Here is a 26,829-nt window from a genome sequence, read left to right on the forward strand (position 1 = left end):
AAAGTTATAACTATTTAGAAATATAATTATACTACTCTTATATAAAATTACTATATTTTAAGGTTTTATTAATTTATACTTAATAGATAGTTTATAAATAAATAACTATCCTTAATAATTTAAATATCTATATTATATTTAATAATATTAAATATTCTATTTATTTTACTTTTAATAGTATAAAAATAAAGCTTATAAATTTATTAAACTTAAAGGGATATCCTTTAATATTATTAATATTATATAGTTTATTATTTTCTAGTTAGAAATTACCTTAATAATATATATAAACTTACTAAAGAATAAATATATTATAAATAATTAACTAATATTAATATTAAAATAAAGCTTAATATTTTATTATTAATAGTATCTTATACTTTAATATATAAATATATAAAGTTATTTATAATAATAATATTTATTACTTTTAAAGGTATCTTTATAATAATATCTTTTTAATAAAAGTAGATAGGTTTTATATAACTTTAATAAGGTTAATATTATTAAAAATAAGCTTTAATTTTAAGTAAATATTATTTTTATTTAAATAGTAAAAAAGTATTACTAATAGAAAAATAGCTTTATAATTATTATAAATAAATTTAAAGTTTTAATATTTAGAATTTTATAATAGTTATTTATTAATAAAATATTACTTATAAAATTATTATTATTATTAAAATTAAATAGTTTAAATTTATACTTACTATTAAAATTAGAGTATATTATATAAATATAATTAAAATTAAAATTTTATATTAATATAATATTATTAACTTTATTATAATTATACTATTAAATACTATAAAACTTATTTTATTATTTAAGTACTTATTATAATAATTAAGTTTACTATAATTATTAGTATAAAACTTTTAATAATTATTATACTAATTAAAATAATAATTATTATAATAATTATTATAATAATTTTATAATAATTTATATTATAACACTTATAATTATTATATTAATATAATTTAAATAAAAGGTTAATAAAGTTATTAAAACTATAACTATTTTTAATAAAAACTAATAAAGTACTATAATACTTATTAATATACTTTATATAACTTAATAATAACTTAAACTTATTAAATAACCTAATATTTTATTAAAATATAATAAGTATTAAGTTTTAAATTTAATAAAGTACTTTATTTTAATTATTATTATTAAAGAAAATAAACTTTATTATTTAAACTTAATAAATCTTTTTAAAAGTAGTTATTTAAAGCTTTATAGTTTTTATAAAGTAACTTTAAAAGATATAAATAGAGTTATATATATTTATAATAATAAATTATTTAATAAAAATTACTTTTAAAGTATTAATAATAAACTTTATTTTATTATTAAAAGGGCTTAATAATCCTTATATATTAATTTAATATATTAATAATAAAATAAAATCCTTTAAAGGTTTAAATAATTATAAAAGTATTTTTATTAATAATTAAATAATATATAATAGTTATTAAAAGATTTAATATATATTTCTTAAAGTAATTAATATTTATATAAATAATATCTTTATTTAAAAAATAAAGTTAAAACCTTTAATATCCTTATATAAAAGTTAAAGATATTAATTTATTTATAAGGTTTAAGTTTATTATATATATTATTATAAAATAAAAGTTAATAAAGTAGTTAAAGGTATTAAAATATATTAATTTTATTTTAAATTAAAAGTATTAAAATTATATATATAATTAAATTAATTAATTACCTTAATAGACTTTTAATTATAAAGAGGTTAAATATATTATAAAAATATTTATATAAAGGTTAGTATAAAGAGAAACCTAATAAAGTTAAGTTATAAAGTAAACTATATAACTAACTATAAGGTAAGCTAAGTAAAGTACTCTATAAAATATTTTAAATATAAATTAATATAAAGGTATTTAAAAGTAGGTAACTATAAAGTAAATATTAAAATATAAGTAATATACTTAACTATTACTTATAAAATAATAATAAATAAGGTATTTATAATTATTTATAAGATAGTAATTAATAAGTTATTTATAACTACTTAATAAGAAAGAGTAACTTTCTAAAAGTTAGATACCTTTAATAGTAATTAAATATATCTATAATAGAAGTAATTTAAATAATTTAATTTAATTAAAAGGTAAAATAATTATATATATATTATTAGTTATTTTTCTTAACACCTTTTATATAGTTTAATAAAAAGTAATAGTCGCTATAATAATATATTAAATACTTTATTAAGTATTTAATAAAATAATTAAATTAAATATTTTAAAATAAATATAAAATAAATAATAGATTAACTTTAAATTAAAAATTAAATATATTTTATTTTAAAAAAGCTTATTATAATTAAAATAGTATAACTATAAGTATTAAATAGATAACTATACTACTATACTTTAAGTTAAACCTTAAATTATAGTTTTTATTTTTATAAAGTATTATCTATACTATATAGCTATATTTTAATAACTTTAATTCTTTTATTTTAAGTATACTAACCCTTTACTAAATATATATATTTATATATATAACTAGCATCTAAAAAATCCTTAAGGATTTAATTATTCCTTTTTAAAGTTTATATTTCCCTTTAAAGTCTTATATTACTCTTATTTTTTATATCTTAATATATTATACTTCTTTTAAATAACTTAATTTAATAAATATTTTACTATTACTTAAAAATTAATAGGTTATAAAATATATTATAAGGGACTTATTTATAATAAGTAAGAGAGATAAAGGTTAAACCTAAAGTTATAATATTTAAGAGTATTTAAAATAAAAAAAAACTATCCTAAAGGGTTCTTTTATATTAAAGTTTAAAAAACCTTATTAAATAGTAGTATTATTAATAATAAAGGTAGTTAAGTTATAGAAAGTAAGGGTAGTTATATTAACTTTAATTAAAGTTATTACTTTATTAAAAGGTACCTAACATTTAGTTTATTATATTATTTATAATTAAATAGAAATCTAAATTAACTTTTAAAAATAAAATATAATAAAAATAAAATAAATGTAAAAAAATATAAAAGCTATTAAGTTTATTTATATATATAAAATTATAATATTTATAATATTTATTATTAAGGTATTAATTTTTCTAATTTTAAAGTTTAAAATATAATAGTAGAATAAAGTATATAATATAAGTTATATAGTTAATTACTAACTTTATTAATAACTATTTTATAAAAAAGTATATTTAACTTTATAATTATAAATATATTATTTATAAAAAGTAATTATTATTATTTAATATTAATATTAATAGGTTATTAACTTTACTTAATAACGTTAATTATTAAATAAAGTAAATATTAATAAAATACTAACTTTACCTAATAATATTATTAATAACCTTACTAACTTTAAATAGCTAAAATAAGTAATTAATATACTAACTTTTATTAATTACTTAAATATAAAAATAAATAAAAATAAAGAACTTTAATATCTTTATAATATATAAAGTTATAACTATTAATTATAGTATATAAATTAAAATATAACTATATTATATTTATATATAGTTTAAAAGAAAGGTTTAATAGCTAGAAGGTTTATTTATAGTTTTTAAGGTAAGCTTAAAAATATAGCCTATATACCTATTAGCTAGTATTAACTAGCAGCTAACTAACTACCTCCCTACACCCTATCTATCTATCTATATACAGGCATAGCTGCACCTTATCATGCCTGCCATATACCTTTTCTAGCACCCCTTCTAGGCCTTCTAGCCTGCACGCATTTAGGTATTAATTAAATATTTAAATACTAATTAAATGCTAGAAGGCTAGAAGTTTAGAGGGCTAGAAGGTTAAAAAGGGTGCTAAAAGCCTAGAAAGAGTATAGTCTTCACCTTTACCTTCTTACTTTCTAGCCTTCTAGCGTTTAGTTAGTATCTAAATACTCAATTAGTACTTAAAGGTGAAGGGTCCTAGAAGGTGAAGGTGAAGAGTCTTAGAAAGGGTACTAGAAGGTAAAGGCGAAGGGGCGCTAGAAGGGGTTTATACCTTAAGTACTAAAAATTAAAGAAAAAGCTTATATTATAGAGTTACTTAGTGCTAACTTAAAAAGTACTTATAAATATAAGGGAGTTACTAAGAAAAGTAGGTATTAAGTATATAGAAATAAATTATTAGGTATATAGACTAACTTACTAGGTGTGTAGACGCTAGCTTATTATTATTATTATTATTATTTAAAATATTAAATATTAAATATTTATTATTATATAAAATATTATATATAAAATATAATATATATAATAAATATATTTTTAAATATAAAGTTAAAAGATTATAATTATAATATTTTAATTAATTTTATTTTATTTTAATTTAATAATATAATAAATTTAATAATTATTTTTAAATATTTTTATTTATAAAATTAATAAATAAATATTATTTTAATTAAAAGAATAATAACTTTATTTATATTTATTTTAATTAATTTAAAAGTTTAAATTATATAGTAAATTTAATAGTTTTATAGAATAATATTTAATAATATTAAATTAATTTATAATTTATAATAATTTTAATTTTAATAAATTAATAATATTAAAATAAAAGTATTTTTAATAATAAATAATATTATAAATTATTATAAAATTATTATAAAAGTTTTATATAATAAATATAATTAAATTAATTTTAAAAATATATTATATTATATTCTTTTAAAACTTTAATTATTTATCTTTAATTTAATAATAAAATTAAAATATGTATAAATAATTTATATTAATTTAAATATATTTAAATATTATTTTAATTATATAATATTAAATTATAATTAATAGATTTATAAATACTTTAAATATAATTAAATATTTTATATTTATAATAATATTAATCTTTATTAATTATATTAAACTTTTATAATATATTCTATTATAATAGAAGAATTAGAGCTATAGGTGGCTCCTATAAAATATATAGATTAAAGGCGGTTATAATTCTAGTCTTTAACCGGAACTAACCGAGGCAATTTTAGGCAGCCAGTCGTTAGATGGAATGTTAGCTATACACGAGACTGTCATTCCCGGGCTTAACACGTCATTCTCGCCTCAGCATGGTATTGAAAACTGCGTAATGGACCTGATTTAGATTCTTTATCCACCAGTACTATTCTAGGTTGGGTTGACGAAGGGATTGCATATAACCGCTTTGGGTTGCATCATGACGATCACTCATTCTTTTAACAGCCATAGGATCTTCAGCGGGCTACTGGTGCCCTTGGCATACCTACATACTGGCTTTGTGCTGCTTGCTATACGCTCCCTGGCTCAAGGGAGCCAAGGATTGAACACCGCTGGGTCAAGGGAGAGCCGACATCCGAGAAATAGGGAAGTGATTGCTGTTGAACCCAGCCAAGCTGGAATTCCAATAGCATAATGAGCTCGATCAATTCCGCTCATATGGATACAAGGCTGGCGGTGCTACAGGGAAATGGCAATATAAAAAGCTCGATATCATCCGCTTAGATTTAGAGAACGTAGACCGCACTTCATCGGCCCCGACACAAGCACTCGGACTCCTTCACTACAAACAACTAAAATCATCAAGAGTACTAGTTTCGGATTCAAGCTCTCATTATGAAGTTCTGTCTCGCAGCAATGGCAGCTTTTGCCCTAAGCAGCGTCTCAGCCGAAGCTTTCGTCGAGCGCCAAAGTCCAACAGTGGTGGGCACCATCGATGCCTCCGTGGCGACTGTGAACTATACTGTATCCACATACCTAGTTACTATCGGTATGCTCCATTGGACCAGTTTCAGGGCACGCTTATCAATCTGATTAAGCAAATATTGACTAATGACCTTGACGTACATCAGCATCAAGCATCGCCGTGATCAAGAACGAGCCGAACGCATACACGGCAATTGCGCAACAAGCTATCAATGCCATCAAGAACAGCGCTAAAAATATCACCGCAGCCCTTACCGATTCTTCTGGGAATATCATTCGTGTTACCACTACTGGGCTGGGCGAACTCAATATCAGGGCGGCGATCCTGGTCCAGAGCGAGATTGACATGCTGGCCAGAGATATCGACACAATCAAGAACATCCTCACCAATATCAATGCTTCAGTCAAAGTGGTAAGTAGAAGGTACCGGCGTGAGAATTAGTATATATCTAGATAGCTGCATTTGACTTGGCCTCGGGCATCAATGGCTAATCCCTGGCAACATACAGGTGCACGCAGACCTCGATCAAACCGTCAATGCGCTGGTCAGAGCTGAGTTCGCAGCATTGTCAGCAGCACTTAGGTCATTCGTCGGTCCAGTAGCCGCCTTCGCCTCCGCTGCAGCTACCCTTAGCATTACGGCTTCAGTAACCGGGATTCGTAATGCTATTACTAGCCTTATTAGCATTATAGCTGGGGTATATGCTACTCTAGGAATTTAATTAGTAAATAAAAGATTTTTAAGTGAACTATATTTATTTTAAAAGTTATTAAAATATAAATATATTTATATTATTTAAATAAATTTTATATTTTTTATATATAAAATTATTACTTTATTATTTTTTATATTATTTTAAATAACTTTAAATTTAAATTATTAATTTTATATAAATAATTTATCTTTTTATTATAAATTATAAAATTATTTTAATAATAAATATTAATATTAATATAATATTTATATATTATTAAAGATAATTAATTAATAAATTACCTTTATAAGAGTTTTAAACTATTATATAATATTAACTCTCCTACTATAGTAATACTTAGTAGCTTATATTTTACTAAAAAAGATATGTTTGTGAGGAATCATTATAACACCTCCAACCTGTTTAGTGGCCTATGGTCACCGGAACTTATAGGTAAATTGTAGCATAAATGCCGCAGGATTCGTGCACTGCGGGTATTGTGGACTGTGCGCGTCGGCTCACCCAATTTATGGTTGTATTACAGGTGATGTCATGGGGCCAGTAGAACCAATGTATCTGCATCGTCCAAGTACCTTGATGGATGGTGGGCCGAGAGCGCATCTGCAATCCCAGCATATGAGGTCGTACCGGGCGTGCCTACAGTGCCGCAAGTGAAGGACCCTGATGGCTCATGGCTGAAAAAGTATATCCACGGTTCTCACTCCGATCGGGGATGGCGACTCTCTTTGTCCTGTTTTCCTGATCAACACGGGTCACAATTTCTGCTGGTTTCGCTTCTAGTCAACCATTTATTTCTTCATTTGTGCAGTAACACTCGACCGTGAACACCACAGGGCTTACTTGAGAAACGCTTACCAGGCAAGCGCATCTTTCGGTCGGGGAGGAGCGCCCATGTCTCAACAGCAGCATAATTATTTTCTTCGCGTCCCGGCCGAGATCCGCCTCAACATCTATAGCTACCTACTTGATGATGGTGGAAGTCAGTGGCTCTCTGTTCGTAATCGTCCAGACACAAGAAACAGGCAGTCGGAAGTCGAAGTAGGAAATCAATGCCCTGCCGTACCAAGACAATCCACAAAATACCATGTGATAGAGCGGACGTCTATGTTCAGCCGGCGCTGTTTCGAAACGACCTATCATCTCGCTAGCAAAGAGGCCGAATTTCACGTAAGCAACTTCTGAAAACACCTTGAATACTCTTAAAATAAGACATTTGCCCCATTTTGATCTTGTTACGAGGCCTTTGATACTTGGTACTAGACCCACCTCGTACCTAGGTACCTACGTACCTAGGTAGCCTTTTGCTTCGATTGGAGCTACTGCCTTTGTTCTTGGAAAGCTGACTATCACGATGCAGACAGCAATACTAGGTGTTTGTCGCCTTATATACAACGAGACCTCTCAAATACTCTACGGTAAACACTGGTTTGAGTTCGGGTCTCACATTGAGGCTATAGTGCCTTTCCTTCAGGACCGTTTACCCTACACGCGACCCCTTGTTACTGGAATTTCCTTGTACAAGCGCGGCCCGCTTCCATGCATGGATTTCAACAGTGACAGACATGAATGGTCATACTTATGTCGCTATTTGGGCCAGACAAGGTGCATGAAGAAGCTAAGGCTCGTCATCGAAGGTGGCAGTCCGAGTGGGCCGTGGGAAGGCGTGCAGGAGCTCAGCGAGGCCGACATCAGACTACTTAGTCTTATTCAGCACGAAAGCCTACAGTGGATCACTGAATTGTCACAGGTCAAAGGTATAGAGGAGCTTGATGTGGTTTCAGAAATGAAATACTTGCCGGTACCCAAGTCGCCGGGTATGGTTCTATATGCCGCTATTTCTGCCTCCATAGAAAAGGGTCTGGCGGACTTCTTCCGCTCGGAGATGAACATTGCTGGGTGAAAACCAAACACACAGCTCGTACCCATAACAAAATGAAGTACTCCGTATTACAACCGAGCAGCAATGGGTCGTCCTGCGCGCAAGAATACCAGCTGATTAAAGTAGTCACTGTATGCGTATTTACACCTCAACAGGCAGCCTGGCCTAGGGACCTTGCGCGAGCGAGTTTAGCAGGCCCTTGCTCGCGCAGCCTTTCTCGATCTCTGCGACAGTAGTCAAGTGTGCTAAGGTCAGGTTGGACATGTCTGCCCACTGCATTACACTGCCACCAGGTCCTGCGTAGGCGGGCCAGCCTATCGAATCCAGACCATCAACAGGGTCTGTGACGAATGCCAGGTACGCATCCTGCAAAGTGTGGCTGACGGCATACTCGAAAGGGGTGGAGTTGCCGCGGAAGTTCATGTGCGTGCCAAACAACATGGGTAGCTCTGCCTCATGATATGCCCCCATCCAAGGCCGAGGACTAATGTTGGTGAAATTCCCCGTGTAGTAGTATCGGTGGGTGACCCGATTGTTTTCAAGGCGCTCGCTGCAGATCACTGGTTAGCTTCCGCTGTAGGCCGACGCCTTGCTCCTGCGCCTAGTGACTCACTATGTAGTCAAAGTTGCTGGGCACCAGAAGTATTTATATGAGTACTCCAAGGCAGTATCAAAATCTGGATAAGTGGCATTGTATTCTGTCAAGAACAGGCCTTCATTCTCATTGAATCCAATGATGGCAGGCTTGAATGCATTTGTTAATAGTCATGTACTTGTAGAGCTTTGCTTCGCTGGTACGAGCTGGAAGTATCAACGTACCAGGCTAGACATCTCGCCATCTGCAGCTTTCTGTGTATAGTTATTGAAGACAAGCTTCTCGTCTACCACCGGGATGAAGTTGATGGAAGGGGACGCTCCCGAGTCCTCATAAGTTGCGACAAAGTTTTCGAGCTCCGAAGCAGGAACCTTGCGCATGCACTCCAGCTCCGCTCCTGGGGTAGTCTGGTTGCCACAGCCAAAATAAGATGCCGCAATGCTGAAGCTGGAGAAATCGGTCTTTTCACGGTTGATGAGGATGTCAAGATGAGCCGTGCCAGAATCCATGATCAGGCCTTTCACGATGGGCTCTTCAGAATAAGCGAAGTTATACATATCCACAGCGGTTGATCCCGCAGACTGGCCCCAGATGACCATGCGTTCAGGCTAACAGACTTTTGTTAGTGGCTTCGGAATAAATTTGACGAGTTCAGGATACGTACGTCGCCGCCGAACTTGGCAATATTCTCTTGTAGCCACTCAACTGCGAATCTTTGATCCATCAGACCAAAGTTCTGCTCTGACAGGCCAGCGGCGGTTGGGAATCCAAATATGTTTAGGCGGTAGCTATTCTCCAATATCAGATCTTCGGCCGATTTTCGGACACGAGGAATAGACTCACTTGAAAGAGACGACAATATGAGATTGCGATCTCTGAATCCAATCCACAGGAATTTGATAAGGGACATCGATACCGCCAGTAGCGAAACCTCCACCATAGAACCAGATTAAAACGGGCAAAGTTTCTTGGGACTCTTGAGCCTCTAGCGCCTTTGTCGGCGCCCAAATGCTCATCGTCAAGCAGTCCTCTGCCATTCCAGCTTTACCAATCATATACTCTGGCGCGTCGGTCCGGAGGATGCCTGGGTGAACTGATATGTATTGCCAGCAGGACGGTGGCAGGGCTGTCGCGTTGACGATCGACTTGTTGGAAGCGACCTCATATTGCTGTGGAGGCGCCCAACGTAGGTTGTTGACAGGCGGTTGCGCATAAGGAATTCCGAGAAACTCTGCAACGGTCGATGCTGCTGGAGCCAGGCGGCCCTGCACAGAAAGCCCGTTGTCGAGATGCACGATCGGATCCGCTGCATGTCCACTGACGCTGTATCTCGAGATCGAAGAGGCAGCGACAGCCGACATGATAGCCGTCGATACGGCGCCAATCTTTCTTCCAACCATCGTTTCTCGGCTGCTTGGTCAGACGATTCTGCCTCGCCGAATGCTTCGCACTTGTCTTGGGTTGGCTGGCCTAGCTAAATTTCCTGGCGACAGCACAGGGGCTTTAAGCCCCTTAAATACACATCTGTAGATAATCAACATGAATGCTATAAACCTTGCATGACCTCCTCTTGATGGGGCCCGGATTGGTCTGCTTCATCCGAGCACTTTTTCGCGAGCAAATCATTGTGCCAAAATGGGTCATCTACCGTTACATCGTGACCACGCGTATCCCCATATCCCCAGCTTTTCGGTCCGTTTTCCTGGCCCCTACCGCAGGAACGCGAACAGGCCACTGCACTCTTACAGTCCACTGCTATACCCCACGCCATGAGTCGACTTGACTCGCGGCCCCTGACCCGATCCGACAGCTGGACCGCTTCCGGCCGCAGACCTCTTGAGCAGGGAGGTATCGAAGCATGGCAAAAATACATTTGTTGATGGGCTCGAATCACATGATCTGCGTTAAATGTCAGCTGACATAATACATACCCGCAGACATTGCAATCATACATCATATTTGATTTTGCCGGTTTTTCGAGATGTGCGTATTGTAGCACCGGTTGAGGGGCGGCGGCGGCTTCCCCACTTGTTCTCACAGAACCCACTATGGCAGCTTGGATCTTGTCCGATGGATGTAAACCAGCCAAAATCTCGTGTGGGCTTCGACTATGGAGGATGATGAGGTCCAGGCCGATTCTATGCATGTACTGGGAGACAGTCAAGACGGTGCCCCTTAGCCTTGTCTGTGCGTCGCAAGGCTGAGGCCACGAACACCTATCGTATTATGACTATATTTTCAAGCGCTGGGTCTTGAGTGCTTATCACCGTATGAAGGCGCCATGTATGTCCTCGCACGTATACGGAATAGAAGCGAAACCACATTACTGAGGGAGGAACTATTCTAAAAAGTTTATCCATTAACTCTAAGGAAACAACGGTTGCTAAAACCTGTAGGTTCCCGGTAGGGTTCTGGTCTGTGTACCTAGGTAATCTGATATTTCTCAGTGCACATTCAAGCGGCGTAAGCGGCACCATAGGGTTGAAGTTGAATGCCGTCAATATTGACGAATCCGAATTTGGAACCGTCCTTGTTGTTTGCCATTTCCTCGGACCATTTCTGCATAGACGCCATGAAAGCGTCCTTGTGCTTGTCCTGGCTCATGTCTAGAGGCTCTTTATCTTGAGCAACGAGGCGAATCCTGATTGCATCCCAGATTAGCATTGGACTGAAACGACCCGCGCAAAGGTGAAATGCTCACTGCGTTCCGGCGGCCACGTTCGTAGTACCGAAGTCTTGCTCATCCAATTTGTACTCAATAGCACTCTGGACCCCGTCTTCAAGGATCTTCTTGGGCAGATCGAACTCATGCGCAATCGGCCTTGCCAGTGACACTCCGTGGACGGAGTCCAGAGCCTTGACCATTGCGCCTGCTGATCTCAGGCCGCCCACGACATAAGCTTTCGTCCTCTTGAGCCTTGGAACAATGCTTTCGGCGAAGTCGAGGAAGAAAGCTTCTCGCTTCTTTGTGGACTCCTTCTTGTGGGAAAACGCCAGGTTCTCGTAGGTACCACCAGAGAGCTCGACATAGTCGAAACCGTGCTTCTCGAGCTCCTCGCACAGCGAAGCACAGTCTTCAGGACTGAAGCCGCCCTCCTGGAACTCGACGCTATTGATCTTTATGCCTAAGCTGAACGACGGATCATTCACGCGAGCCTTGATGGCGTCTGCAATTTCCATGATGAGGCGTCCGCGATTCAAGAGTGAGCCGCCGTACTTATCCGTGCGCTTGTTGGTAGAAGGCGCAAGGAATTGGGCGAGCAGGTAGCCGTGGGCGCCATGCAGCTGGACACCGTCAAAACCGGCCTTGTGGGAGTATTCAGCAGCATGAGCGAAACCTTGGATGACACGGTCGATGTCCTTCTGCTCCATAGGGCGAGGCTTTGCAAAGCGCATTCCAAGGACATCGCCTTCCAGCTGGACATCACTCGCAGAGATTGGGTGCCGTTGTACGTCTTCAGACACCTGACGGCCAGGATGACTCAACTGTGCCACAAACAGACTGCCTTCCTTCTTCGCAGCGGCAGTCAGCCGCTTGTATGCCTCGAACCTGTTACCCTCGGGGGGTTCGTCGAGTGGGATGATCAAGTTTCCGGGTGCCTCGAGGTGGTCATACTCGATCATGGTGTTGCCGGATAATATAACACCGAAGCCGCCCTCACCCCACCGCCGGTACACGTTGATGAGTCCTGGCGTTGGGATGCCACGCTTCTCGAGGTGGTTTGGATCCCACGTCGCGAGCCGTTCTGTCATGGCTGCCTTCATGAACCTGTTCTTGGCGGTCAAGCCGCTGAATTCGAACTTCAGGGGCTGGCCCAGGGGACTTGGGTCGACATGCTGGGCCTCAAAACGCGTTGGAGCCATGATCTCGTCTGGCACGAGTTCTTGGCGAAGCCGCAATATCTGAACAATGCCGGTGTACTGGAGTTGAGATGACCTGGGTCTTGGTCCACGCCCGGCGTTCAAGTGTCGTGAAGTGGTCGGCTGCAGGCCTGGGTACTTTTATATCACTGACAACCTTGGAACACGCCAACTGATGAAGTCACCAGTTGACAATTACCACCACGCGACCCAGCATTAGAAATCACGATACCGCGGCAGTTCGAACTGTGGCGCTTGTGGGACCTGGTAAGCCCGCCCTTTGCGACTTGGTACATCGACTTGGTAATGCAGCGAGCGAGCCTTTCAAGTCATGTCGTCATTGCCGTTGGAGGCGCGGCACCCGGAAAGCCGCTAACGGCCCGTGGTGCTTCTCGGAAGAGTCGCTGGAAAACGTGTATCGTAATGCCTTCTAGTGTGCTCCCCAGGTCGGGTTGTGCTGCCACCGATGCACCTCAAGGGTGACGTAATACCCTGGGAGCTGTTTGCACACCCAAAACCCGTGCCAGGTAGGTATCGCCGTGTCCCATCTAGTCGGATGAGCCCATCACGGGCGGAATAATGTGGCCCTGGCAAGCATCATGAATCAAAGAGACTTCTGCGTCCATGTGTGGAGCGACAACATTGAAATGAGCGTAGGATTGAAGGGATGCGCAATGTAACCAACATGTTCCAATCAGTGTTCGCGTGTGTGAAGAACTTGCGGGCTCAACTCCTCGGGGAAAATCCAACGCTCTTCAAGTTCGTCTCGCTCACCTCCTGCCCTCTTACCGCCTTGACGAGCCCATCCAGCCAGTCCTGGTGTCCCAGCAACATCTTGTTGGGCACTGCCCCCGCCCACTCTCGAAAGATCGACCCGATCTGACTCTCCTGCGTCAGGATTCTCACCCTGCTCCCTTCCAAGTCCTCAACTAGCCACGCGTGATAGACCGCACCCCCTTCTCCCGCGTCGGCGCTCCACGCAAGCCGTCCCGCTGTACCCGGGCCCGGCATCACGGATTCCTTGACGGAGCATGTCAGCGGCGGGAAGCCAAAGGTGGCAAACCGAAAGACGTCGCCCTTTTTGAGCATGGGCCCTGACTCGGGCGCAGTGATTTGACCGCAGTTGAGATAGTATGACTCCCACTTCTTGATGTTGTCCAGGAGCGCCCATATTTGTACAGCGGTGATTCCCTTTGCGATGACCTCGTTAGACACATAATTATCTGTCTCGCCTGGGGTGAATTCGAGTGGCCAGATGATTGCTGACTGTGTGGCCATGGTGACGCTGTTGGCGATGATGTCTTTGCTGGGTGAAAATGGTTCCGAGAAATGCGTTGCTTGGCCCGACCAATACAGCTTGGTCGACTGCGTCCTAATGCCAGGTTCACCTACATTAGGTACTTATATAAATAAAGTCTATTATTACTTATAAATTTATTATATTAAGTAATTTTACTTTTATGTTATATATATTTAAGAATATATATAATTATTATATTAAATTTAAAATATTTTAGTTATTTTAATTATATTTTAAGATATCTTCTGCCGGGCACTAGCAGCTATATGCACGGCTTCTGTAGAGCGTCGTGTTATTTATTATAAAGCGGATATGGCTACTCCCTCGGTGCTTTGCATATTCCGTCATGATTCCATAATACGTACTACGGGTAATGTCGCCCGTACATACACGATCAACCAAACGCCTTATAAATTGTGTGCATATAGATATTGGAGGATCCTTATTTTTCCCTTGCTACCTTGTTTACTTGCACTGATGGAGTCAGCCTCGGAGGTCCGGGGCCTATCGCCGAGACTCGGATGCATGACGCTGCCAGCATGGTCTGTCCGTCTTCCGAGGCTTCGGGGATACGAACTCATGGGCGGATGTTGGGATTGTTGTGTGACGGGCTTCCTCGGTGTTTCGAGATGCAGAAGGGAGAGGCACGGCTTTGTGGCGAAGGGAAACTTGTATAAGGGCCTCTCACCAACCGAGCAAGCTCTTGATACCTAGAGAATTCCGCATTATCAAGCCTCATTTTCCAAGAAAAGCTGGACGATTTTGAACATGCAAAACACACAGGTGCAAGCTATGGTCTCAAAGGTCCGGGACCACCCTCTCTTGGCCACCGGCGCGGGCCTCTTGATTGCTGGTGCTGTCACGGCCTACCGTGACTATCGGGCTTACATAGCGCTGGGCCCGCACGGGCTGCCCGACACATTCTGGGGGTGGTACACGCAGCTGGGCATGGCAGCCAGGGCGCGGAAGGACACGACGGTGCCAGGACCATATGACGTGGAGGTAGTCGGAGGCCCTCACGACAGGGAGAGCTTCCTGCCCAGGACGGCCATGGGCGGGCTGGGCTGGCGGGCTGGCAACAAGGCGCCGCAAGTGCCTGGATTCGTGGCGCCACAGAGACAGGTGACGGACATGGCGAGCGCGGAAACGAAGAAGGCCATGCTGGCGTACCTCGACGCGCTGGTGGCCAGGAACGGCGAGGCGTTGCAGACGCAGGCCAGTGTTCTGGAGGGGCCCGTGCCGGCGGTGGGGTTGGGCGAGGGGGTGAGGGAGCAGGACAGGCCCGAGGTGCTCCGGAGCACCCGGGGGGAGATGTGCCACGTGCACCCGGCGGACGGAAGCACACACGTGGTCATGAGCCTGGCAGACCAGAAGAGGGTGATCGAGCTGGGCTGGGGCCGGCGGCACCGGCTGAGCGGCGGCGGGAGGCTCCCCTGGAATTACACATTCATCTACGCGCCGCGCAACGACGACGAGCTGGCAGTGTGGCAGAGCATTGTGCAGGCTGGCGCGGCCTTTTGTTGTGCTGGCTTCTCCCGCATCCAAGCGGCCGGCTTGTTGGAGGAGGAGGAGGGAAATGGAAGGTGGAAGGTGGAAGGTGGAAGGTGGAAGGTGGAAGGTGGAAGGTAGAAGGTGGAAGCTGGAGGTTGAGGGTGAAGGAGGGAGGCAACAGATAGGTACGGGGTTACATAGGCACGGGGGCACATAGGTACAAAGGTACGGGGGTACCGGGGTACGTAGATATGACAGCAGCAGCGACATCCATCCATCCTACCCGCACTCGATAGCCACTCGCCATACCTCCATGTCCCCTGCTGCAACCAGGCGCCATCACCACATCCCGCATGCTGTTCGACGAAGCTGACTGAGTGGTTCGCCAATTGACTGGTCGACCGCGAGGGTTCTGCAGGCACTCTTCCTCTCTGACCACACACCACCCGCCCACGAGACAACTATTGCGACCACCCGGTACGGCGAGGCCGCCATAGGGTGGATCGGTGGACGATATCTCGAGCACAAGAAACAATCAATCCGCAAGACCAGGTCCCTCTCCGGCGCCATGGCTGCTCCCGCCCCGCCCGAAGACCAGGTCCGCCTGCTCGGCGATGCCCTCGAGGCAGTGCGCCACCAGACAGCCCTGATGCGCAAGTGCCTCGACATGCCTGGCAAGCTCATGGACGCCCTCAAGTGCTGGTGCGTCCCTCCCCCCTCCCCCCTCCCCCCCTCCACGCAGCACTCTCTCCTGGGACGCCGCTGACATGCCCCTACCCCTCCAGTTCCACCCTCGTCTCCGAGCTGCGAACCTCCAGTCTCGGCCCGAAGCAGTACTACGAGCTCTACATGGCCGTCTTCGATGCCCTCCGCTTCCTCTCCGTCCACCTCCGAGAAAACCACCCCGTGAACCACCTTGCCGACCTGTACGAGCTCGTCCAGTATGCCGGCAACATCGTCCCTAGGCTCTACCTGATGATCACCGTCGGCACCGCCTACATGTCCATCGACGGCGCCCCGGTCAAGGAGCTGATGAAAGATATGATGGACATGAGCAGGGGCGTCCAGCATCCCATAAGAGGCCTGTTCCTGAGGTACTACCTGTCCGGGCAGGCCCGCGACTACCTGCCAGCAGGGGAAGGAGACGGCCCGGAAGGCAACCTGCAGGACTCCATCAACTTCATCCTCACAAACTTTGTCGAGATGAACAAGCTGTGGGTTCGCCTGCAGCACCAGGGCCACTCGAGGGAGCGCGACCTGCGCACCCAGGAGCGCAAGGAGCTGCAGCTGCTCGTCGGCAGCAACATCGTGCGCCTGAGCCAGCTCGTCGACCTCGAGGCATACAAGAACGGCATCCTTGGTCCCCTGCTGGAACAGGTCGTGCAGTGTCGTGACGTGCTCGCCCAGGAGTACCTTCTCGAAGTCATCACCCAGGTCTTCCCAGACGAGTACCACCTCCACACCCTCGACCAGTTCCTCGCCGCCGTGTCGCGCCTGAACCCACACGTCAACGTCAAGGCCATCGTCATCGGCCTCATGGACAGGTTGTCCGACTACGCCGAGCGAGAGGCCCAGGATGAGGCCACGGACGACAGGGCAAAAGTCGAACAGGACGCCCTGGTGCAACTGTTGGAAAAGGCCCGCCTTGGATATGAGGAACCCCAGCCTGCTCAGCAAGCCCCCGACAAGCCAGAACAGGCGGTGGCAGGCGAGAATGGTGCCACCCACGGCGACGATGCATCCTCAGCGGCCGGCACACTCCCCGCGGAGCCAGAGCCTGCAGCATCGGTAGCAGAGACCGATGCCACAGCCGTCAACGGAGAGGAGCCAGGGTCGCCGCTCAAACATCGCGGAATCCCGGAGAATGTCGCTCTCTACGACATCTTTTTCGGTCAGGTACAGCATCTGGTTGAGGCGCAGCGCTTGCCCATACAGGACACCATCGCGCTGCTGGTCTCGCTCACAAATCTTGCCCTCAACATCTATCCCGAACGCCTAGACTACGTTGACCAGGTCCTGGACTATGCCAACGCAAAAGTACACGAGCATGCCAATAGCGCCGACTTGCACTCGCCTGTTGCCCAGCAAAGCCTGCTCGCTCTACTCCAGGCCCCGCTGAAACGATACGTCTCCATATTCACAGCCTTGTCTCTGCCATTCTACGTGCCGCTCTTCCAGTCCCAGACATATCCAACCAGGCGCGCGGTTGCTGGTGAGGTTGCGCGCACTCTTCTCAAGAACCAGACGCCGATATCCACGGCCGCGCACTTGGAGAACGTGCTCGGCGTGCTCGCTGTCTTGATCAAGGAAGGCTCTCAGTCCCAGGGGTACCCGGGCGTTTCATCGGCGCGATCCCGCGCCATGGAGACGGACGAGACCATGGAGGAGCAAGGCTGGCTGGCAAGGCTGGTGCACCTGCTTCAGGGCGAGGACAATGATACCCAGTTCAAATTGCTGCAGATGACGCGCAAGGCATACGCAGAGGGCAACGAGCGCATACGCACCACGACACCGCCCCTCATCACTGCAGGCATGAAGCTGGCCCGCCGATACAAGAAACGCGAACACTACGAGGACAACTGGTCCACCCAGTCCTCGGCACTGTACAAGTTCATGCATTCCGCACTGTCCCAACTCTACACTCGTGTCAATGGCGCTGGCGCTTCGGAACTTGCTCTGCGCCTGTTCTGCGCCTGCGGGCAGACTGCCGACCAGACGGGCCACGAGGAGGTGGCATATGAGTTCTTCGCGCAGGCTTTCACTGTCTACGAAGAGGCTGTCAGTGACTCCAAAGCTCAGTTCCAGGCCGTGTGCGTGATATCTAGCGCTCTGCACACCACGCGCAACTTCGGGAAGGAGAATTATGACACTCTTATCACCAAGTGTGCTCAACACGCCAGCAAGCTGCTGAGAAAGCCGGATCAATGTCGCGCTGTGTACCTGGCAAGCCACCTCTGGTGGGCGACACCGATCCCAGGAAATGGAGAAGAAGACGGGAAAGACGTGAGTTTGGCGGCGTCACCAGTTCCTGCAACATGTTCCTAACCACGTCGCAGCTCTACCGTGATGGCAAACGCGTCCTCGAGTGCTTACAGCGTGCACTCAGGGTGGCTGACTCCTGTATGGAGACGGCCACTTCCATCGAGCTTTTTGTTGAGATTCTGGACAGATATGTCTATTACTTTGACCAGCATAATGAGTCGGTAAGTTTGCCAACACAGACTACGCTTCATCTGTGCCTGGGTCGTCATAAGCGATGACACTGGCTAATTATCTCAATCTACAAGGTCACCACGAAATATCTGAACGGGCTGATCGAGCTGATTCACTCGAACCTCGCTGGTAATCAGCAGGACTCATCGTCAATCGAGAACAGCAAAAAGCATTTCTTCCATACACTCGAAATCATCAAGAGCAAGGAGTACGAGGGTGTCGTTCTGACGCCAAAATAATGCTGCGGCCAAACTGATGAGAGCTGCGGAGGTCGAAAGAGCCAAGTTCCAGGTGCCTTGGTGAAAAGAGTGGTCGACGCCGAATGTTCCCCGCATGGCAGGGTGAAATTAGCAGCGGAAAACAGTTACGTTTAATGACCTGCTTGTAAATGTACGCATCTTGAAGCGTGCCCTAACAACACCCGTGCTTGCTTTATTTACTCCTCATGTGTAGAGGGGCCGCGAGTAGCTATCAGAGCTCACCGGCAGGACAGACACTAGGTTGGATGTCTAGACATATGCTCTCACATGACTTGAATGTTGACCAGAAACCCCGCGCCGGGGGGGGGGGGCTTAATATTCAAGAAATAGTTGGCTCCTACCTCAGCCATCCCAAAAGAGGTGGATATTATCCTGCACCTACACCACCAATTTCTGAGCGCGGAGCGCGATCCATCCATCCTCTGTACCGATCCATAAACTGTGTGAAAAACCAACATAATCAGGGAGCCACTGTAGAGCTGAGTCTCCATATATAGAAGGTAAACAAAGGAACCCTCCTGATAACGCCTCGCCATGCCAATGCCATGCCATGCCAGCCCACCTCGCCCTAATTTTTCGAGCGTGTTGTTGAGCAAGTAAACGAGATCACCAATATGCCCGTATCTCCTTGGGCCCTCTGCTTTCCCCTTTGACTAAGACCAGTCCCTCAGTGAGGTGGCAGCGTTCCTGATGATGTTGGCTGTCTTCTCAACGGTCAGGTTGGCCAGCGTCCAGTTGCCGCTCTCGACGACGTCACGAATGGCGGGGAAGAAGGCCTCGTCGTAGCCAGACCAGAGCTGCGGGCCGAAGACGACGTGTCGGAACTGAGTCCGGTTGGGAATCTATAGTTTCAACAACTCGTCAGTCCAGGAAGGCTACGCTTTGCATGGTAGCCCTTGAGAGGCGCTTATCTGGGAGGAGAGAGAACCTACACCGCCACCAGTAGCCAGATCAAGCAGGTCGGTCTCGAAGTTGGCCATGTGGTCATTATACTCCGTCCTCTTCTGGCCTAAGCCGATCGGCTCCCACCCGTTGGCGGCCAGGACGCTGTTTTGCCACACCTGCTCCCAGTCCTGAAAACCCCCAACTGCGTCAATCGTGTCAAGTACGGCCTTCTTGAGGATGTCCATGTCGAGCGAGCCCCGCTGACCTTGGTCGGCAGCCTTCTTCTCCGCCCAGTCAGATAGCTCGTTGGTCCATTTGTAAAGCGCATTGGCATATGCCGCCATGTCGAAGGGTAGAACTGGTCGGTCACAGAGTTCCAGGATGACGAGCCCCATGAGCTCGGCTAGCATGCCGTGGTACACAAAATCTGGATCACCGACACGTTCCATCCAATCGAAGTTATCGTAGCTGGAGTGGTACGGGTGGCTCGGCAGGCCATCAGACTCTTGGAAGTACAAATCTAGAGACGAGGTTCCGGCGATGTCCTGAAAAGCGACATAATCGCTCCCAGCTCCAAGGCCCTCCAGCTCGCCGCTACGGCGGTCCCATAGCTCCCGGAGTGTGGTATTGTGATTCGGGTCGTATATGCGGTCGATGACGCGGTAGATTATCTTTTGGAAGACCGGGCTTCCCGAGGCGTGGAACTCATCGCCGCCGATGGGCGTGTCCACGTTAATGTAAACGTATCCGTCTTTGCGCAAGCCATCGAGGTTGTTCTCGACAAATTCGGTCGAGCCAACCAGGTTGTATTCCTCGGCGTCCCAGGACATGAACTCGATTGTGCGCAATGGCCGCCAGCCGCGTTCAAGTAGGTCTCCGAAAATACGGGCCAATTCCATCATGACTGCTGTGCCAGAACCAGGGTCTGTAGCGCCATAGGACCATGCGTCACGGTGGTTGCCGATGATGATGGACTTCTCGGGCTGTTCGATACCTACGATGCGGCCGTAGACATTCCAGATTGGCTGGTCCGCGCGCTCATCCTGCTCGTTCCTAAGGCGCACGACGGGCCCAGACAGGTTGCCTGTCCACCACTCGCCGATGTCCGGGACCCCGCCCTCCCACCCATCCGGGGCCGGCAGACCATAACCGTTTATGTGCTGCAGCAGCACCTGGGCATCGCGCCATGCCAGAGGCAAGCTCGGGATGTTCACAAGCCCCGAGGATTCCTCGGGCTTCAGTCGCGGCAGGCCCTGCTTGCTCTCCCAACCGGGGGTTAATACGTCACCAACCACCCAACTCATCAAGCTCACAGCGCCGCGCTGCACGCCATCCGCAGGCATGAAGCGGCCATCGGGGGCGACGTCGCCGCGAAGGAAGCCGTCGTCTCGGGGATCGCTGTAAATGATGCAGCCAACGAAGCCAGCCAGCTCTGCGGCCTTGATTTTAAGCGCGCGGTCACCTTGTGTCCCGTAGTATTTGACAAGCGCGATCGCCCCTTTTGTCTCAACCCCAATGTCGGAAAGCTTCCTGAAGTCTTCCCGTGAGCCGTAGTTTGCGTAGATCAGTGGCCCCTGCACGGTTCCTGATTTCGAATGCCCGTGGAAAGCGTATGTCTGGTGGCCAGCGGATTCGCCACCCGTGTCTCCTTCTTCCAGCTTTGCTGCCCACACAGGTTTCTCGTCGGAGTCAAGGATCTCCACCCCTCTCCCGTCGGGCGTCGGGTAGTTCAGGTACACGTAGTACTCGTCGACGGTCACATCCTCCAGCCCGTACTGGACGAACATGTTCTTGGTGTCCATTGCCAGGGCAAAGTCCCCTTCGGACCCAGCAACATGTGCATATGAGGTAAAGTGCTTCAGATTCTCCCGTATCTGTGCTCGGTCGACACTGCTTTGCACATGTATGCGGACACTTTCGGGATCGAACATCTGGCCGCCGCCTAGGCGCCGAGTCATATTGGAGAAGAGGTCGCTCATGAGCAAGAGCCAGAGGAAACCCATGACGACCAGGATGGCCAGGACACGCCCGACCAAGAGGAATGTTGCGGTGGAGTCTAGTCCTGGGAAGCAACGCCATCTCGGCGTCTCATTGTCCGTGCTGCTTCCGCCAGTCGCGCCTTCGCCCAGTCGTATGGATGGTAGTTTTGGTAATCGCCAGCGCCAAGACCACCTCCATTGCGGGAGAGATAACGAGAATGGTATCCGCTTTGACCATAACGATGAGCGGGTGCTTGCGCCGTCGTCTATTTCCAGCTCTTGCATTTCCCTCCGCACTAGGTCATCCTCTGCTCCAGCCTCTGAGCCCGAGTCCTCGTCATCAGTCTCGACCGTGGGCGGTCGGTAGCCACCCGGCCTTCGTTGCGAACGCGCCGCACCGTGAGTGGCGCCAGAGCTGCCACGGGTGTTGGGAAGGCCATCGGAGTCGTAATCACTGTCGTTGTGCGCATCGTAGGGCGAAGCAGCGGTGCGGTCGTGGTCGGTCCCATCAAGGGCGGATCGGCTATTGCCACCAATGGCTTCATCGTAGGTCGGGATGGGGGGAAGGGCATCGTAGCGATGATCGTGTTTGTTGGGGGCCATGGTTGGTATACGTCGTCATGGGGGAAGGGCAGGCATGCGGCGGGTCGTCGTGTTGGTTTGTGATAACACTTGGGGAGAGGTTGTGGAGCGATTGAGGGCGACGGATCCGAACCGAGCCGGGTCGAGTCGAGATGGTGGCGAAGCCAAGGCGCAGAAAGGAGTGACGGCCTGTAGTCAGAGAGTAGAAGCTACAGTGATTACGACAAAGAGGCGGCGCTCTTGAGTAGCGCTGATGTTGCCTTCATCGAGGAGAGTGTAGAAGGAAGGATTGGCTTGGTGCTATGCGGCCATGGTTGTTGGAAGAAGATGGGCCAGTGTCAGGAGGGCGCGGCCAAGGAGACAAGACGAGACGAGACCTGTTGCGTTGCGGACAATGATACGGTAATCCCGTACTCCGTATCACGCCTGGGCCACCGTAATACGTACTATTGCCGACACCCCGAAGCGAAGATGGGGCCATCGCTGAGTCAGCAAGCCCGACTTCCAACAACATCTTTCCTATTAGTCCAATATTGTCACCATCACCCCAGAGTTGCTATCTACAGTGGGATGACCTATCAACAATCCTAGACTTACTCTAAATATTACTTTATAAATTATTTTTACTACTAAGCTTTTTAATAGTTTAAATATTAAAGAAAATAATATATTATATATTAATATTAAGTTTAAAATATTATAAGTTATAATATAATTAATTTTTAAAGAATATAAACTTTATTTATTTAATAATAAATTCAATAAAATTATAATATATATTATTATAAAAATATACACTATAATTATTAATATAAATTTTATATATATATTACCTATATTCTTATTATAATTATAAGTTTTAAATAATTTCTTTTTAACACCCATAGATTTTTTTCAGCTAATGATTCAGAGCTGATCACTAAGCTTTCTTGTCTGGCGAAAGTATCAAGACAGCACTTGAGGTACTGGAAGACTGTGCGACCTAGGTTCTTCGATGATCAACCGGGCAGAACCAGTTGACTTCAACGGGATGTTCCGCTGATGGCTGTCCCGAGGACACCGCGCAGGTGTGGCGCACTCAGGTGGTTTGCATCCATTGATCTTTATCCGGATATAGACCCCAGTGCAGGGAAAATAGTCACCTCCCTAGGATACTTTTTTCTATGGAGGCATAAATTCAAACAATACTTAATGTGATGGTAGTTGGGTCCTCGGCCGGCCCCTCCCCACTTGGACCATTGCCTCCAAGTAGGCCACGTGTGCGGGCGGCACCTGGGGTGTTCACGATTATTTCGAAAACACTTGAACCATCAGATGTGCCTATCAAACCACAATTACTGGGGACAAAGAAGTCTGACGGGACGCCCAGACGGACTTCTTGAATCCACATAAGAGGCGAAATGAGAAGCAAAATGTCACGCAGGGAGGCTGAAATGGATGTCAGGATTTCCGGAATATCATTAATGTATGGAGAAACGAGCCCAGTGTCGCGGTTGGCCCAGTCACGTAACCTTTTTGGGCCTAGCAATATTGATATTTCTTTTTTTTTTTTCAAGTCTCAACCCACTATAGACATCGCTTGTCAGAAGCTCAAGTTATTCCTATAGGTTGCCGTCAAATCGCGAGGATCTCGCGGGTTCCATCCTCAAAAACCTTTAGAGTTGCCTTGACGTCAGCCTCATGTGTATCCTTGAAAAAGCATCTTGCACCCCAGAGGCAAGGTCGACCGTCGTAGATGTTCTTGCAATGGTGTCCACTCAGGCAATACGGACTGTCACACCACTGCTGATCGGAGCACACGATACCACGGCTCTTGTGCCACAGCGCTAATCGCTCTGAAGACGAAAGCTTTGCGTCGTGCTGATACTCGCAGTTCTCGGCCTTTTCACACCTGCCGCTCAAATGGTAGTGGTTACAGAAGTTGGAACCTTGGACCCGGGCCTTATTCTCGAGGGACCTGATTGCCGTTGGATCCGCCACGGGGAGGCGCTCGTCGACCCGCAGGTTGGAAGCGTTGAATAGTGCGTACTTGAGCTTCGGCGGAGGCTTTTGCTTGCTGTAGATGTCGATGATCGGACCATTACTAAGCTTGGCAGTCACGGCCCAGGTGGACGCAGCACCGTTGGCATTTCCGGTCGCACTTCCGTTGCCGTTCGAGGTGGATGGCGCTGAGCCGTTGGATACCTCCTCTGATACATCATACTGGTCGGGGGCGGGAGTCAGGCCTGGGGCAGGTGGGAATGGCTGAATGCCTATATCAAGACCAGTTGGTGACAGTGGTGACAGTGGGTGTCGGGAGCCTGCGGTATCCAGAGGTTCGGCTCGAAAGACACCGGGGAAAGTGACAATGGTGAAGCCGAGGCTGACAAACCCCGGCCCCGCAGGCTCAGTTGCGACCAGGGTGAGCTTCTCCTTCTTGATGGGATCGTGCTTGTACTCCTCCAGCAGGTTTAGGTATCCATTATCACGGCAGGGCCCGAAGAAGACATGGCGGCATGAAGTTGTGTGCAGCATCTGCTTCAGCATGGCCTGACACTTGTGGTCGGCCTTATCCTTTCCATAGCCCACATCAACAAAGGAGAAGAGGCTATTGGCTCGACCAAAGCCGGAGGCGAACTTCTGTAGATCGGTCCAGGTATTAAGGATGCGGCGGGCGGCAAGTACCTTGCCCAGGCCGTCCATATTGGCATAGAAGAAGACCAAGATGTTCCAGTTGTCGGTGCTGTTATCAGGGTAGATCTCCTGGAGCTGGAGCTTGATCTGAGTCCTCAGCTGCTGGGCTGCCTGGCCGCCGCCATTATCGCCATTTCTGAAATACTCGTCTCGAAATTTGGCACCGTCGCCATCAATGATCATAACAACAAAAGGTTGAGATTCCTGGCAGCTTTTAGTTGGAGAGGGCCTCGTGACAATTTGATGCAGAGATGCGGTGGCGAGGCAAAGAGGGTGAGAGAAGGCGCTATGACAAGGGTGCCGACTCAAAGGCACCGACAAGGTGGGCAAGAGACAAGGGACGGCAGGTGAATGCGACGAAGGAGTCGGGCAAAGAGAGAAAAGGGCCCTTACATTAGCAAGCTTGGACTGGCTGAGCTGTCGGCGGGCATCTCTGGTTTCCCTCTGCCAAATCCTAGCGGTCTCCTTCTCGTCTTGGAGCTGGTCCATAACATTGCGGTATCTGATCTGCAGATCCTCATAGCTGCTGAGGAGCTGGGTGATGAGGACATCGCGATCGGTATCAGATTTTCTGAATTGGGCATAACAGGCCTTGAACGCCTCGGGGTTGGCAAGGTCCATGTTGAAGGAAGTAGACTGATGGAGTGGGTGCAGACCGAGGGGCTCGAGGCTGAGAAGAAAGTCGAGGGTGGGAAGGAGAAATGGAGAAGGTGGAAGGTGAAAGGTGTGGAGGGTGGGAGGTAAAAGAGGGAGGGGGGAAAGTGAAGTTGGTTCTGGGAGCCGACCTGGTGGACGACGTCTTCTTTTCGTTTGGTCAGGCAGGAAGTAGGCGGATGGCAGCTGCTGCATGTAAGTTTCCCATCTGTGTGGGTTGGAGCAGCTGTGGACAGGGGTGTCTGACCAGGAGGGCCAATGGGCAATCAGATATGGGGCGCTGGCTGCGTTCTGCAGGTGGTGAAGAAGGAAAGCGTGCGGATGCAATTCGTGGACAAGGCAGAGTGAGGTGGCCCTGTTTGCAACCCTACCAACCCGTGTGGTTTTCCTTTTCAAGGCCACTCCAAAAGGAAGAGGGCTCCCTGGGAGCAAGAGGCAGTCCGTTTGGGTGGGTCAACGTCAGAGCTGGACGGCTGCTTCCTGCTTGGTCTGAGGAGGTTGGTTTCAGGTGGAAGTTAGATATTCATACAAGCCCGTTTGGATTCTTGCATACCTAAACTGACTAATTATAGCTATAGCTAATTAGAGGATTTTATTTAATAGTGGAATAACTTAACCTTAGAGTCTTTAAATTAGAAGGATATTTAAAGGAAAGTTATTTAATAGAAATTTATTAAAAAGAATTAATAGCTAGTAATAAAGTTTATAAAGTAAGTAAAATATTAATTAAAGTATAATTTTTTTAATACATCTTTTAATATATTATTATTAATTAAAAAGTAATATATAAATAAATAAAATACTATTAATTAATTATTATTAAAAGTATTAATAATAAAAAAGATATATAATAAAAAATAAAAGTAATTATATAATTAAATATAAATTATATTTAAAATATTATTAATTTAAATTATAATTTAAAATATTATTAATTTAAATTATAATTTAAATTATTTATATATAATTTAACTTTATTAATAAAAATATAATAAGAAATATTAATTTATATATTAACTTTAATTAATTAT

At 44.7% G+C, this 26,829-nt stretch overlaps 8 protein-coding genes across 8 annotated transcripts; 3 read left to right on the plus strand and 5 right to left on the minus strand.

The window, feature by feature from the left end:
* Positions 1 to 5,620: 5,620 nt before the first annotated feature.
* Positions 5,621 to 6,432, plus strand: KVR01_001248 (uncharacterized protein; the record flags this gene model as incomplete). The annotated part of the gene is made up of 3 exons (XM_044791044.1): positions 5,621 to 5,774; positions 5,857 to 6,122; positions 6,220 to 6,432. 3 exons carry the CDS (start codon positions 5,621 to 5,623, stop codon positions 6,430 to 6,432), a joined length of 633 nt encoding a protein of 210 aa, XP_044649203.1.
* Positions 6,433 to 7,317: 885 nt separating this feature from the next.
* Positions 7,318 to 8,326, plus strand: KVR01_001255 (uncharacterized protein; the record flags this gene model as incomplete). Its single annotated transcript, XM_044793597.1, has 2 exons — positions 7,318 to 7,593; positions 7,784 to 8,326. The coding sequence occupies 2 exons, from the start codon at positions 7,318 to 7,320 to the stop codon at positions 8,324 to 8,326; spliced, it is 819 nt and encodes a 272-aa protein (XP_044649210.1).
* A 78-nt stretch (positions 8,327 to 8,404) lies between these two features.
* On the minus strand, positions 8,405 to 10,351 carry KVR01_001585 (uncharacterized protein). The gene is made up of 5 exons (XM_044785939.1): positions 9,744 to 10,351; positions 9,565 to 9,688; positions 9,125 to 9,508; positions 8,919 to 9,049; positions 8,405 to 8,855 (listed from the first exon to the last, which is right to left on the minus strand). Exons 1-5 carry the CDS (start codon positions 10,298 to 10,300, stop codon positions 8,471 to 8,473), a joined length of 1,581 nt encoding a protein of 526 aa, XP_044649540.1. The 5' UTR covers positions 10,301 to 10,351; the 3' UTR covers positions 8,405 to 8,470.
* Positions 10,352 to 11,209: 858 nt separating this feature from the next.
* KVR01_001238 (uncharacterized protein) lies at positions 11,210 to 13,226 on the minus strand. Its single transcript, XM_044788058.1, has 2 exons — positions 11,602 to 13,226; positions 11,210 to 11,541 (listed from the first exon to the last, which is right to left on the minus strand). Exons 1-2 carry the CDS (start codon positions 12,762 to 12,764, stop codon positions 11,355 to 11,357), a joined length of 1,350 nt encoding a protein of 449 aa, XP_044649193.1. The 5' UTR covers positions 12,765 to 13,226; the 3' UTR covers positions 11,210 to 11,354.
* Positions 13,227 to 13,403: 177 nt separating this feature from the next.
* Positions 13,404 to 14,078, minus strand: KVR01_001987 (uncharacterized protein). Its single transcript, XM_044793176.1, has one exon. The coding sequence runs from the start codon at positions 14,037 to 14,039 to the stop codon at positions 13,488 to 13,490; it is 552 nt and encodes a 183-aa protein (XP_044649942.1). The 5' UTR covers positions 14,040 to 14,078; the 3' UTR covers positions 13,404 to 13,487.
* A 295-nt stretch (positions 14,079 to 14,373) lies between these two features.
* KVR01_001290 (retromer subunit VPS35) lies at positions 14,374 to 19,004 on the plus strand (the record flags this gene model as incomplete). Its single annotated transcript, XM_044791507.1, has 5 exons — positions 14,374 to 14,556; positions 15,971 to 16,254; positions 16,338 to 18,555; positions 18,609 to 18,755; positions 18,840 to 19,004. 5 exons carry the CDS (start codon positions 14,374 to 14,376, stop codon positions 19,002 to 19,004), a joined length of 2,997 nt encoding a protein of 998 aa, XP_044649245.1.
* Positions 19,005 to 19,678: 674 nt separating this feature from the next.
* Positions 19,679 to 22,492, minus strand: KVR01_001970 (uncharacterized protein; the record flags this gene model as incomplete). The annotated part of the gene is made up of 2 exons (XM_044783265.1): positions 19,679 to 19,867; positions 19,958 to 22,492. 2 exons carry the CDS (start codon positions 22,490 to 22,492, stop codon positions 19,679 to 19,681), a joined length of 2,724 nt encoding a protein of 907 aa, XP_044649925.1.
* Positions 22,493 to 24,023: 1,531 nt separating this feature from the next.
* Positions 24,024 to 25,765, minus strand: KVR01_001185 (uncharacterized protein; the record flags this gene model as incomplete). Its single annotated transcript, XM_044785241.1, has 2 exons — positions 24,024 to 25,348; positions 25,538 to 25,765. The coding sequence occupies 2 exons, from the start codon at positions 25,763 to 25,765 to the stop codon at positions 24,086 to 24,088; spliced, it is 1,491 nt and encodes a 496-aa protein (XP_044649140.1). The 3' UTR covers positions 24,024 to 24,085.
* Positions 25,766 to 26,829: the final 1,064 nt, after the last annotated feature.

The sequence above is a fragment of the Diaporthe batatas genome (assembly GCF_019321695.1).
Source record: "Diaporthe batatas strain CRI 302-4 chromosome Unknown Contig00002, whole genome shotgun sequence".
Lineage (NCBI taxonomy): Eukaryota > Fungi > Ascomycota > Sordariomycetes > Diaporthales > Diaporthaceae > Diaporthe > Diaporthe batatas.

Coding starts and splice junctions, on each gene's coding strand:
- KVR01_001238 (XM_044788058.1), bottom strand. CDS start 12,764: ATGGCTCCAACGCGTTTTGAGGCCCAGCATGTCGACCCAAGTCCCCTG. Junction 11,542..11,601: donor AACGTGGCCGCCGGAACGCA/GTGAGCATTTCA, acceptor GGATGCAATCAG/GATTCGCCTCGTTGCTCAAG.
- KVR01_001987 (XM_044793176.1), bottom strand. CDS start 14,039: ATGGCCACACAGTCAGCAATCATCTGGCCACTCGAATTCACCCCAGGC.
- KVR01_001585 (XM_044785939.1), bottom strand. CDS start 10,300: ATGGTTGGAAGAAAGATTGGCGCCGTATCGACGGCTATCATGTCGGCT. Junction 9,509..9,564: donor TTGCCAAGTTCGGCGGCGAC/GTACGTATCCTG, acceptor AAAGTCTGTTAG/CCTGAACGCATGGTCATCTG. Junction 8,856..8,918: donor CCAGCAACTTTGACTACATA/GTGAGTCACTAG, acceptor AGTGATCTGCAG/CGAGCGCCTTGAAAACAATC.